The sequence below is a fragment of the Sciurus carolinensis genome, chromosome 10 (genome assembly GCF_902686445.1).
Source record: "Sciurus carolinensis chromosome 10, mSciCar1.2, whole genome shotgun sequence".
In the NCBI taxonomy this organism is placed as follows: Eukaryota; Metazoa; Chordata; class Mammalia; order Rodentia; family Sciuridae; genus Sciurus; species Sciurus carolinensis.
Genome location: NC_062222.1, coordinates 136,849,584 through 136,861,740, shown reverse-complemented (window position 1 = coordinate 136,861,740; position 12,157 = coordinate 136,849,584). Strand labels below are relative to the sequence as shown.

The window sequence follows — 12,157 nt, the reverse complement described above, 5'->3', positions numbered from 1 at the left end:
AACAGGCTGTCTTTAAGACCATGCCATCTACTCCGACTTGCCGGACCAACTCCTCCCTAAACCAGAAAAGTTTACTGATGGTAGCAGTTTTGTCCAGAATGGCCTGAGAAGGGATGCATACCCCGTAGTCAGTTTAGATAAAGTCATTGAGGCTCGCCCTCCGCCTCAGCAACTTTAACTCGGAAGGTCAAACTGATGGCCTTCACGCGACCCCTCCCTTATAAAGGAACATGCCACACTCAATATGTGCACCAACTCTCAACACGCCTTCACAGCGCTTCATACCTGCTTCATGCCCGCAGCCGTGTGGAAGGAAGGGGCCCCTGACCCCCAATCAAACACAAAGAGCAGGTCCTACAGCCCCGGGAGGCAGTACGCTTCCCAAGGGAACAGCGGTCACCCACTGCCAGGGCACCAGGGAGATGCAACAGAAACACCCACGCCAACGGAAAAGCCGCTGGAGCAGCCGGGCTGGCAGCTTGGAGGAGGCAACAGTCTGGCACCACCTTGATCCCCTTTCATGGAGAAAGGCTCTGCCCAGTCCACACTCCTGAGGAAGAGGATGCCGGGGTGGTCAGAGCTCAGCGACATGGGGTGAGTGGAAGAAGGATGGCCTACTGGACCTATCTTGTCCCTGTGAGGGAAGGCCCTTGAGGGCCTACATGAGTCCTTCCAGAGAATCCACTCTTAATAGCCACTCAACAAAATAACAGATACACGAAGAAAAATCTGTAAAGCTTGTATCCTCTGTTCTTATCCTAACCCCGGCCAAAGCTTCCCCTCATTAAACCCATTCAGTGCAAGAAGCCTACCCAGGCAAGGACTGGCAGCTAGATTCCACCCATGCGCCCACCTGCTAAGGGTTCCGGGTTTTACTGGTCCTGGTGAAAACTTGTGCTGGGTGGGCTGAAGTTTTTCCAACAGGGGCTGAAAAGGCCATGGGGGTGGCCAAGGCCTTATTGAAGTAAATGCTTCCAAGGCTCAGGCCTCCCCAAAGCTGTACAGTGATAAATAGACACTCTATCATGTCTCAGATCCTTTTAGGGATTGTTAAAGCTCTTAAATGATTATTTACACTGTGCTTGGAGTCACCCGTCATCATGAAAAGAAGAAGGAGCAAACCAAACTCTAAATCATACCTTAGCAAAATTGCACCAGGAACCCTCTGAGACCTGGGTAACGATGCTACCCAGCACTTACCAGGATTCAGAAAGCACCCAGGATTAGACTAACTGAGTCGCTATGAGATGCTACAAGGGTGCCCTTTCCTATCCAGTGACTTATGGCAGGCCTCCCCTGGTCTGTAGGAATAGAATTTTCAATGGGTAGTGGACCACTAGGGACAGACTACATTTCTAAGCCTCCTCTGAGGCTGGGTATAGCCACATGACTGAGTTTTGGCTACAGGATATAGAGACTGCCTCCTGCACAGCTCCCAGGAAGGGGCATACATACCATGTCCATTCCGATGCTTGTTTCACGGGAACTGAGACTCACCTGGGGCAAGTGCCACAAAGCCCTTGCTCTTCACAATGATGCAAGTGTCACTGGCACAAACACAAAAGACTGGGATTCACAGAGGTCTACTTCACCTCTGCTCATCAGCATCACCCAATCCAGTTCCAGGTCTGTGACCAAACCAAGGGCAGAAGCAAAGAGAAAAAGAGCACCCAGGGGCAATGGGTGACAAATGTGACAAGTCCATTTTGGTGCCAAAGTCCAAAATAAGGATAAGATAAAATGGGGAGAATAAAATAAGGCCTGCCTCACAGGATTATGATGTGGTTAAAGTGAATGAAACCAGTTCCCACTCTGGGTCTCACAAGGTCAAAATCAAGGCGGTAGGTGGGCTGGGCTCTTGCATGTAGGCCCTGGGGAGAATCTGCTTCCAGGCTCTTTCCGGTGGGTGGTAAAGTCCAGCTCCTGTGGCTGCAGGAATGCAGGCCTAGTCCCCTGCCTTGCTGCCAGGTGAGGACTGCTCTCTGCTCCTAGGGACACCCACAGGCCTTCTCACATGACCACTTTGAATCTTACTTTGCCCTCTGCTGCCAGCTCAAAACTCTCCCTGCTTTTAAAGGCTCAAAAGGTCCAATCCACCAGCTCATCTCTGAATCCCAAGGTCAACCGACTTGGGACTTTAATTCCAAGTTCAAAGTCCCTGCACCAAAGCACCTATACTAGTGTTTGACTAAGTAACTGGAGGTGGGGCTGTAGGGCTTACAGTCCGGCTGTAGAATCTGTCTGCCACGCCCATTGAACCCATGTCTTTCTAAATTTACTTACTTCGAAGTCCAATGAAAGGACTAATACTGATGCCCTTCTGAGAGATCACAACACAGCTCCAGCCAGCAGCCAACACCTACAGGAGAAAGGCTGGGTCAATGAGAAGCCTCAGAAGCTCTGTCAATCCCTACTGGCATCACTGTGTGCCAATCACCTAACTGGGCTCAGCTGTCATGAGCATCACACCCACGAACAACATGTGGCCAGTCATCCACATGACCTTTGCCTAAGGACTGTTTTTCTTTTTAAACACCATCCCATCCTTCCTGGGGCACCCCAGGCTGTTTAGTTTGCTCTTCCTGTACACCACCTCCACCCACCCTGCCGGGCCACCCATGCCAGCTGAAGGACATGAGCCCAGAATGATGACCCAGGAGTCTTCTCACACAGGATGGACACTTCATCCCCAGCTATCGTGAGTAAAGATAACTCAAATTGTGAGGTTCCTGACCTCAGAAAACAGCTCCATTTGGAACAATTCCTAGTGTGGCCAAGAGGTGGCAGTAAAGGCAAATCTCAGAGTAGGGGAATCCCATTGCTTTGGGTAAGGATACAGGTCATGGCTGGGGAGCTAGCTGGCCTGGACTGAGGTGGTTCAGGGTACCCCAGTGTGACAGAACCACCAGGAAGACCCCTTCCTGTCTGTCTCAGGACACAGTGGCTATAACTCTGCTGATCCTTCTCTACACTCTAGGATACCCACCTGAGTCCCATCTCTTTTTTAAACCTCACAATAAATAAGATTCCAGTTTTACAGGGAAGCAGATTCAGGATGAGAGCAATTAGGTGACTTGATTATAGTCAATGAAAAACACACATTTTAAGTTTATCCCAGAAAATTTTGAACATATTCAAAAAAAAAAAAAAAAAAAAAAAGAGAGAGAGAGAGAGAGAGAGAAAAAGAGAGAAAAGTTACAACCCTCATAGTATCCAGCACCCAGTTCTAACCATTTTCCCATATTTTCCATTTGTGGTTTCTCTAACCTCATTTTTTTTTCTACTGGAGTATTTTTAAAGCGAATTCTTTGATGTCAAGGACATGTTTTCAGGTCATCAGGTCATTATGATTCCTTCACAAAAGTAGCAGTAAACACAATATTATCATCTAATATCCATCCATATTCAAATTCCCTCATCACTTCATAACGTCTTTTCTACAGATTTGTTCTATCATCATTCGAATAAGTTACATACATTGAATTCAATTATGCCTTTTAAGTTCATTTACTAACAGTTCCCCCACACACACCCAAATTAATTGACAAATAGAATATCCTGCATTCTGGATTAGGCTGTTTGCCTCCATCTACAGGTGGCACAGTGCCAGGCAAACAGTAGGTGCTCAAACAGCATCAGCTGAACGAATGTTTTCAATGAGAGCAAAGGAAATGAACAGCGGTGGTTCTCAGAAATGGAGCACGGCAGGCAGTACTCTGGGTGGGAGGCCGACCTCGCCTCCTTCCTGGGGTCCTAGGTCTTGGCACTGAGGATGCACTGAAGAACAGGTGGTGCGAAGCAGAAGTCAGGTAAGAGCCTCCGTTGGGCCACAAGCTTAACGCACAGCAAAAGGGATAGTCCTCGCCCAGCACCTGTTTCTGAGACTCTTCGGGGGGTGTGGCAGAGCAACACCGGTATTTGAATTTATGAGCCTAGTGGGTCCCAAAAGTTTTCCTGTATTTTTCCTATTTTATGTTTGTGCCTTACTGAGAAATCAGAAGGTGACGGGTTCAAAACTAACACCTGTAGTCCCGACACCCTCCCTTTCTCCCCCACCTCCTGGATAGGCGCGCCAGGAATGCGCCTCCCGGCTTTGCATGGCCTCACTTTACGAGCCTCCCTGCCTCCTTCAGCTAGCGGCGCTCTTGGTGCGTCAGCCACAAGCCCAGGCGGCATTCCGCGACCACAGACAACCAGTATGGGAGGACTGGGACACAGGCAGTGGCTCGGGCGGAAACGCTCCAGCGACCCAAGCGCGCTCCGCCCGGCCCTCCGCCCGGCCCCGTCCCCCTTTCCCATTGGTTCTTCCCCAGACTTGCCCCGCCCACGGAGAGGCTCCTCCTCTTGTTCTCTTCACCTTTCACCTCGCCTTCCGGGGCTCCAGCGGGAAGGGGTTCAGACCCCGCCCACCACGGGGGGAAGTTGCTGCGCTCCGCTGTGACTCGCAATTATTGGTGACTATTGTCTGTCAATCACAGCAAAAGCGGCCTAGGATTGGCTAAAGGGAAATAGGGGCGTGGAAGTCGGAACAGCCCCTCGGCGCATGCCCGGCGCGTGCGTGACGGAGACGGCATCGGCAGTCATGGCGGCTCGGTGTGTTAGGCTGGCGCGGCGCAATTTCCCGGCTTTGGCGTTTTCTCTCAGGTAAGGGGCGGCGGCCTTCCCGGGGCTGAGGGAGCGCGACTTCTCAGCGCCGCCTCTGCCGCTCCGATCCTGACCCTTCTGGCTTCATCCCCACCGCTGGGGTCCCCGGGCCTGTGTCTCTGGTGCGGGACGCGGACAGCCCCCGAGGCCTGCTCTGCGGCCGGGGTGTGCCGACACTTGGCTCGGACACCGGGAGCTCGGACACCCGGCCCCCAAGCGTGGGACTTTAGGGCTCCGGAGCTGCAGTACAGAGGGGTCCTGGCCGAGGGCGTCTGGAGTGGAAGGCTCGGCGGCCCTCCTGTTCGTGTGGCCCAGGGCCCGCAGCGACCTCGCTTAAGTCTGCTCCCACCGCTCACAGGCACCCAGGCAGCCTCAGCTTCTGCGGTTGAAGAAACAACCAGAGAAACCCGATACTTGCCCAAGGTCACGCAGCGAGGCACAACCCAGCCGTGTGCGACCAGTACTGGGACTGTGGCTCGCCCGTGCCCATAGCTGCAGTGTGCAACTCAAAACTGGCACTAGCTCAAGAAAGTTTCGTTGCCCGACTCACGGGCATTTCCGTTCTGCCTGAAATTTTCTAAGCAACCGAGAAGTCTGAGGTCAAAAGAGCAACAAAAGCCAGGCGCGGTGGCGCACGCCTGTAATCCCAGCGACTCGGAGGCTGAGGCAGGAGCATCACGAGTTCAAAGTGAGCCTCAGCAACAGCGGGGCTCTAAGCAACTCAGTGAGATCCAGTCTCTAAAATACAAAATAGGGCTGGGCTGGGGCTCAGTCGAGTTCCCCTGAGTTCAATCCCTGATACCAAAATAAATAAATAATAAATAAATAAAAGGAGCAAGAGCCTGCCCTGCAGTGGGCAGTTGGTATAGACAAACAGACCCCCTGCAGGTCAGAAGAGCCAGCACTTCCGCTGTTTTCCTTTTAGCCTGTGGCTTTTGGTTTTTGAAAGACCCACCTCAAAAGTGAGTCTAGCAAATATATAGATTTTTTTCTCATCCCTTGAAAAATTTTCCTAGAAGCAAATTATCGACTAAGTCAACAACTAAGTCCAAACCTTGGGTAGAAGCTGAGCAGTGTAAGGACTGGTCTTTTTGAACCAGGAGCTCCCTCACCTGGTGAGACCAGCCAGGTGAGCTGAAGATCACTGCAAGTGACAAGGACTGAATGCCATATTAATAGAGATAAAACACCATGGGAACAATGTGTCAGGCCTCCCAGAATACTTCAGTAAGAAGGCTTTTTAAAGCTCAGGACTTTGTGGTTTTGTGTCTGGAATTGCCAGAAAAGTCCCACCAAGTCAGCATCATTTCTGTCTCTGAAATTGTGACTTTGTGGAAAGGTGTTCAACTGGAGAGGCAAGAGAGCTGAATGGTGATCACAGCTCCCACAGTGACTCAGTTTTCTGAGACACAGGCCAGCTTCTACTCTGGGCCCTGTGTCTTTCCTTCTCACACATGGTGGTTGGACCCTCTGTTGGCATCAGGAAAGGATCTGCACACAGCAGAGTCAACCTGTAGAAAGGCATTGAGACTGTCACATTCAGGGGACAACTCAGAAGGCAAGCTTCACAATAGTACCCTTACTCTATAAATTCCTAATATTTTAAAATTGGAAAGCAAACATGTAATAAAGAGGCCATTGCAGGCTGGGGTTGTGGCTCAGTGGTAGAGCACTTGCCTAGTGTGTGTGAGGCTAGGTTTGATCTTCAGCATCACATATAAGTAAATAAAATAAAGATCCATTGGCAACTAAAAAAAAAATATATATATATATAAAGAAAAAAAGGTTATTGCTTTCCCCTGTGGTAACAGTCTACTATGGACCCTTCTACTCCTTTCTCTGAGCATAAGAAACATGAATACACGTACAGCATCTCTAGTTCCTCTTTAGAAATGTGTTTTGTGTTCATGCACTGCACAACTTCCAGTGAGTGACAGACCTCATACAGGACAGTGTTCTTTTCTCAGGATGTATCCTGTCTTTAAGTGATGCATGAAGTTGTATTTCTTATTTAATAGAAGGTACACAAAAGCATCCAAGGGACAGCTATTTAACTCATCTTTTAGTAGCTGCATGATGGTTCAGATTGTGGAAGCAGCAGTTCATTCAGTCACTTGCAGCTTGTCCCTGTACAGTGTTGCCATAAACATCCTTTTATGTATATCCCATGTACTAATAACTTTACTATTCATGGAGGTAGTTTTCTTGAATCAGGGAAGAGAGTTCAGTGTAGTTTATTCTGATCAGACTGTGGCATAATTAGAGCTTCTACTGATCCTGGTGAAGAAACCTGGGTTTTAAGACTGTCACTAATGGCTTTGTGACCTTAGGCTTGTCATTGAACCTTTTCGTGTGGAGATCAGATTGATAGTACCTTAAATGTCCTCCAGGATTTGTTTCAGTCCTTTCTTTTCCCTTGTACATGTCTCACGTTCCTACATCCACACCTTCATCCAGACAGTGCCTGCTTCTTGAAGTGCCTCTGTCAGTCCACCCGGCTCTTGTGTGTGACTTACTTATCCTATAGATAAAGGCTTTTCTTCTCCAGTCTTCTGAGTCCCTCAAAGCACTCAGATTTTTATCACTTTTAAGCCCCAAATTATAATTCTTTGTGTGCAGACATCTTACCTTTTTTGCACAATGGAGAGTGCTTTGAGGTAAAATCTCTGCCTGGTCCATCTTTGTTAGTGATGTCAGCAGTAGGTCTCACCTCTGACAGTGTTTGCTGTATTAAACAGGTGGGACCTTAGTGTCTGGATCTCAGAAGACACCTTAGAATGCAAGACAGGAGGTTAGGTACACATGTCAGTTTAAGGATGTATCACAGTTGGTCTTACATAGTCATGGGTCACTAAACAACAGGAATACATTCTAAGAACTACATCATTAGGTGATTTCCTTGTGTGAATGTTATACTCAAGCATATGATATAGCCTACTACACACATAGGCTATATGGTATAATCACTGCCACGTGTGCGGTCTATTGTCCAGAATGATGTTAGGTGGCATATACTTATATATGTGTATATCATTTGTAGTTTGCCTTTATTAGGTCTGAGATAGGTTTACTCCCAAAACAGCAAAGAGTTCAAAAGTATCCCAAATCTCTAATGCCCTGTGTCTGGAATCAACAAGCAAAACCTGTCATTTCTGATGTGTGGACTTTTCTGCAGGCCCTCTCCTCGGTTGTTGTGCACAGCTACAAACAAAAGAACAATGGCCAAAGCCTGGAAGAGGACATGGGTCACAATGAGCAGAAGACAGAGCCTCCTCTACAGACAAGAACCTCCTAGAAGAGAAGGTCAAGTTGGAAGAGCAGCTGAGAGACACCATGGTGAGGATGCGTGGCTCTTGTGGGACACGGGCGCTCCTGAATTGTTTCTTGTGTGGTCCACATAAAAGGTCCCGTATTTCACTGGTGACAGACCCAAGCCAGAGCATTCAGTCTCTTGTCCGCTGCCTGCAGTGGGCTGATGCAGCAGGTTACTACCACAGCGGAGAGTAGAACCACATCTTGTGTGGCTCCACTTCTGACGTGACAAGAGCCTTCACATGCTAGATTTATTACCTTTAGAAGGCCTTCACAGATGAGGAATGCTCGATGTGGTTGAGCAAGTTGGGGTGGGTGCTGCTATCACAGGGAGGTAGGAGTTGTGAGATAGCAGCAGGCGGGATTGTTACTGCTGAAAAGCACAAGTAGCAGTGTCAAGTTCGGTTTTTTTTTTTGTTTTGTTTTGTTTTTTAACATGCATATTTTTTCTTTAATTCACATATATATAATTGAAAAGTATAAATCAATGATATTGATATAGCTTAATAAATGTAGAAATAACATCTGTCATGATATGGCTTTATTTTCAGTTATGTATGTTACTGAATGTATGTATGTATCAGTTATGTATGTATGTATTTTTAGTTATGTATGTTCTTTATGGTGAAATCCATTCATATGCAAATCAAATTCTTTAGAAATTTAAGATTGAAACATCAAATATTTACACGCAGGCACTTTTACATGTTCTTAAGAGTAACTGTTTACAAGTGAGGAGACTAAGGCACAGATCAGCTCCAAGGGAACACCCTAAGCTCACTTGCCTGCAGCTCCAGAGCCAGGGCTAAACGGGGCAGGTTGCCCTGGACCCTGAGCTCTTACAGCCTCTGCTCTGAGACTGTCTGCAGCCTAGGCACAGCCTGCAGTGTGGAAACCTGCACAGAGTCCTTCAGTACATGTTAGCAGAAGGCACTCGGAGGTGGAGAGCTCATGGGAGGGGTGATAAGAAGTGAGGGACTTCCCCGAACTGCCCTGATTAATTATTAAACAGTGAGCATGTGAACGGAAGTCCTTTACGCAAACTGGAAGGCACAGAGGTGCATCCACACGGTCATGTCCCCGTGGGATCAAGGCCTCAGCTTCACACCCAGTCCATCCTTGCCTCTCCTGGAAGCCATGGGACTGGGCATAGGTACGCTCATCCCACCCACAATCAAGGCTTAATATTACCTGAGGTTAGACATTCTGCTGGGGAGACTAGTGTCCTCCTTGGGGGTGAAGACTTTCCTCCAGTCTTTTCACCTCTGTGCACTTAGCTCGTGAGGGAAACCCTTCCATCACTCCCTACTTGTTGAAATGCTGACCCAAGTATAAATTGATCTAACTAAGCTGTCCTGGTTTTGTCTAATATCTCTAAAAGTAATGACAGATTTTATTTGTATCTTGACTTGGAGTTTGTATATAGTCATAGTCAATTCAGGATGACTTTCCTACTATTTGTTCCATATCTGATTATGTAAACCTTTTTCCTTCTTTAGGAAAAATATAAACGAGCTTTGGCAGATACTGAGAACTTGATGCAGAGGAGCCAAAACTGGTGGAAGAGGCGAAATTATATGGTAATTTTAAACATTTCGTGGTATTGGTCCCAGGAGGAACAAAACAGTGGGAGAAGAGGGGTGTGCACCTGTATCAAGAACAAGACTGGGTGGCGGGGGGCATCTTGAAAAACCTCTCTGGTTTTCAAGATGAGTGAGTCAGTAAAGGTGTCTATGAAGAAGCAGAGATCATGCAGTTGTGCCAGTGTTTAGAACTGCGAGTGTGGTCCACACAGCAGGAGTCTTTAGCACCCTCCCTGTGCAGACCTTGGGGAATCTATAGCCAGCGGCAGACTGGCACACTTGCTGAGTGTGTCTCCTTCACCATTCCTGAGCAGCGGTGCCACTTCAGAACTCCTGATGTACAGCCTGCACTGTCACCATTGGTGTTTTTGTTACTGCCTTCCCACTTTGTAGTTGAGGTAATCGAGGCTTAATCACAGAGCTGTTAGTCATGGCACCAGCATCATGTCCAGCACTTCCAGCTCTGGACCTAAGGCTGCCATAGGAGTACTTGCTGTGAGTCACTTCAATAACTGGCAGGGTGGTGTCCTCATGTTATGGATGAGGAGCCAAAGGCTCAGCTTGGGAGTTCCTGTGGTTGCCCAAGGACAGGTGGAATGAGGGACCAGATGGAAGCAAGAGTGCTGCACTCAACACAGAAATGCAACCCTCCTGGGAATACTTTTTCTTGGGTCACCTTGGTTCCTGGTATTCTTCCTCCCTTTTGGGTTCCCCTTGGCAAACTTGCCTGGCCTGAGTACCAGGCCTCTTTCCCCTCTGGCCTGCACACTAGGGGACTTCCACACTTCCACAGGTTTAATGGCTTCCACGCCCAGGTCTCTGTTCCAGCTCAGTCTCTCTCCTGAGTTTTAGTCCCTTATATCCTGCTTACCATCTTTGCTCAGAAGTCTCAGAATATTTTAAATTTAGTCTTCCCTTCCACTTGGCTTCCTTCTTCCTCATTGTAGTAAGTGATACCAGCCTGTGCATGAAGCACACGTGAGTGGATAGGAGTGTGAACCACCTTCTTTAAATTTGTCAGGCATCCAAGGCTTTTGCAAGGACTTGCTGGAGGTTGCAGACATTCTGGAGAAGGCAACACAGAGTGTTCCGAAAGAAGAAATTCAGGATGACAATCCTCACCTGAAGAGCCTGTACGAGGGGCTGGTTCTGACCGAGGCTCAGATTCAGAAGGTGTTCACAAAGCACGGCTTGCTCAAGCTCGACCCCCTTGGAGCCAAGTTCGACCCTTATGAACATGAGGCGCTGTTCCACACACCAGTAGAGGGCAAGGAGCCGGGCCAGTGGCGCTGGTTAGCAAGGTTGGGTACAAGCTGCACGGGCGCACCCTCAGGCCTGCCCTGGTGGGGGTGGTGAAGGAAGCATAGCTGCCTCCCACAGGGCCTCTGGTTTTTAAGTCACTTGCTATAACTCCTGAAAGGCTGGTCTGTCTTTTCTCATCTGGGAGCCCAGCCTTGATGGAAAGCTTAAGTGGCGACACAGAATCAAGCTGGTTGCAGTTGCATTCAGGAGCTCTGGTTCGGGAGTCTGGTTTTTTAGTACCACGTGTTCAGTAGCTCCATATCTTCCAGAAGAGGGCAGACGGGACCTCTAGAGTATCGTGAATAACACTGTATCTGCTCAAACTTGTGGTTACAAAGTACTTTAAAACAAATAAAGGTCTTCAGGAACTGCCTGGCTGCCTGGCCGCCCATCTGTGCCATCCATCACCTGAGGCTCACCACAGCACTGAGTCCTGGCACCCTTGGCTGCTGCTGGGTTCACTCTGCGAAGAAAAGGCCAGAAGGGGAAACATGTTTCCTGCTAAAAAACAAATTTGATGCCTACCTTTGCGAACATACAAGTTCATTATAATTAGTATCTAGATGCCAGGAGGTCGACCTGGCTTTTCTGTGGAGATGGGAAGTGAGCATGTGAATTTGAACCTTCTCACCACCTTATTTTTCCAAGTGAATTTAACAAAAGTAATTCCTTTTCCCCTGTTTTGTTCGTCTCAGTTGTTTAAATCTATTCAACTAGTTACTAATGACCTCAAGGTATATTCCCTATTAAGATGGACCATCTCAGTGAGAACCGCATGCCTGATATACTTAAAATGTTGCTGTTTAATTTTTAAATTTTATTTAAGAGGATTAAGCTTAATATGTTTATTTTTCCTACTTTCTGGTAACAACGTGGTCCTTTGGTGGTGACCCTTGAGCCGAGGCAGGCGTGACTTAACTCTCCCCTTTCTCCACTCCATCCCTAGAGCTGGCTGCCTGGTGTGCAGGTGCTACCATCTGGGAAAGGAGCAGCCCTTCAGGCTCAGACCCTGTCACCAGAAGGCACACTACAGCAGGGGCTGCGACAAAGTACTCCAGAGCTGTAGTCACACACAGTGACTCTAGCAGAAGGGCCTCTGTTCCTCATTTATATTAATGTCCAGATCTTGGAGGAAGGTTGAATGACTGGGGCATCTCTTAAAAACAAAAGGAACTGACCTCTTACCTTTGTTAGCTGAAAGGGCAATATTGGTAAATCCATTTCCTGTGTTTAAAAAAAATGGGGCATAGTTTATATATTTTGCTAGTAATTTTGAAAGGCAAAAGCAATAATCCCATAATTAAAATCTCAATTTT

The 12,157-nt window shown here is 47.9% G+C and overlaps 1 protein-coding gene across 1 annotated transcript; it reads left to right on the top strand.

Annotated features, from left to right (window-relative positions):
• The first annotated feature begins 4,582 nt into the window (after window positions 1-4,582).
• Window positions 4,583-12,157, top strand: Grpel1 (GrpE like 1, mitochondrial). The gene is given in 8 exon segments (XM_053743452.1): window positions 4,583-4,644; window positions 7,820-7,845; window positions 7,848-7,916; window positions 7,919-7,980; window positions 9,456-9,504; window positions 9,507-9,536; window positions 10,561-10,818; window positions 10,821-12,157. Coding segments are annotated over 8 exon segments (642 nt in total). The 3' UTR covers window positions 10,907-12,157.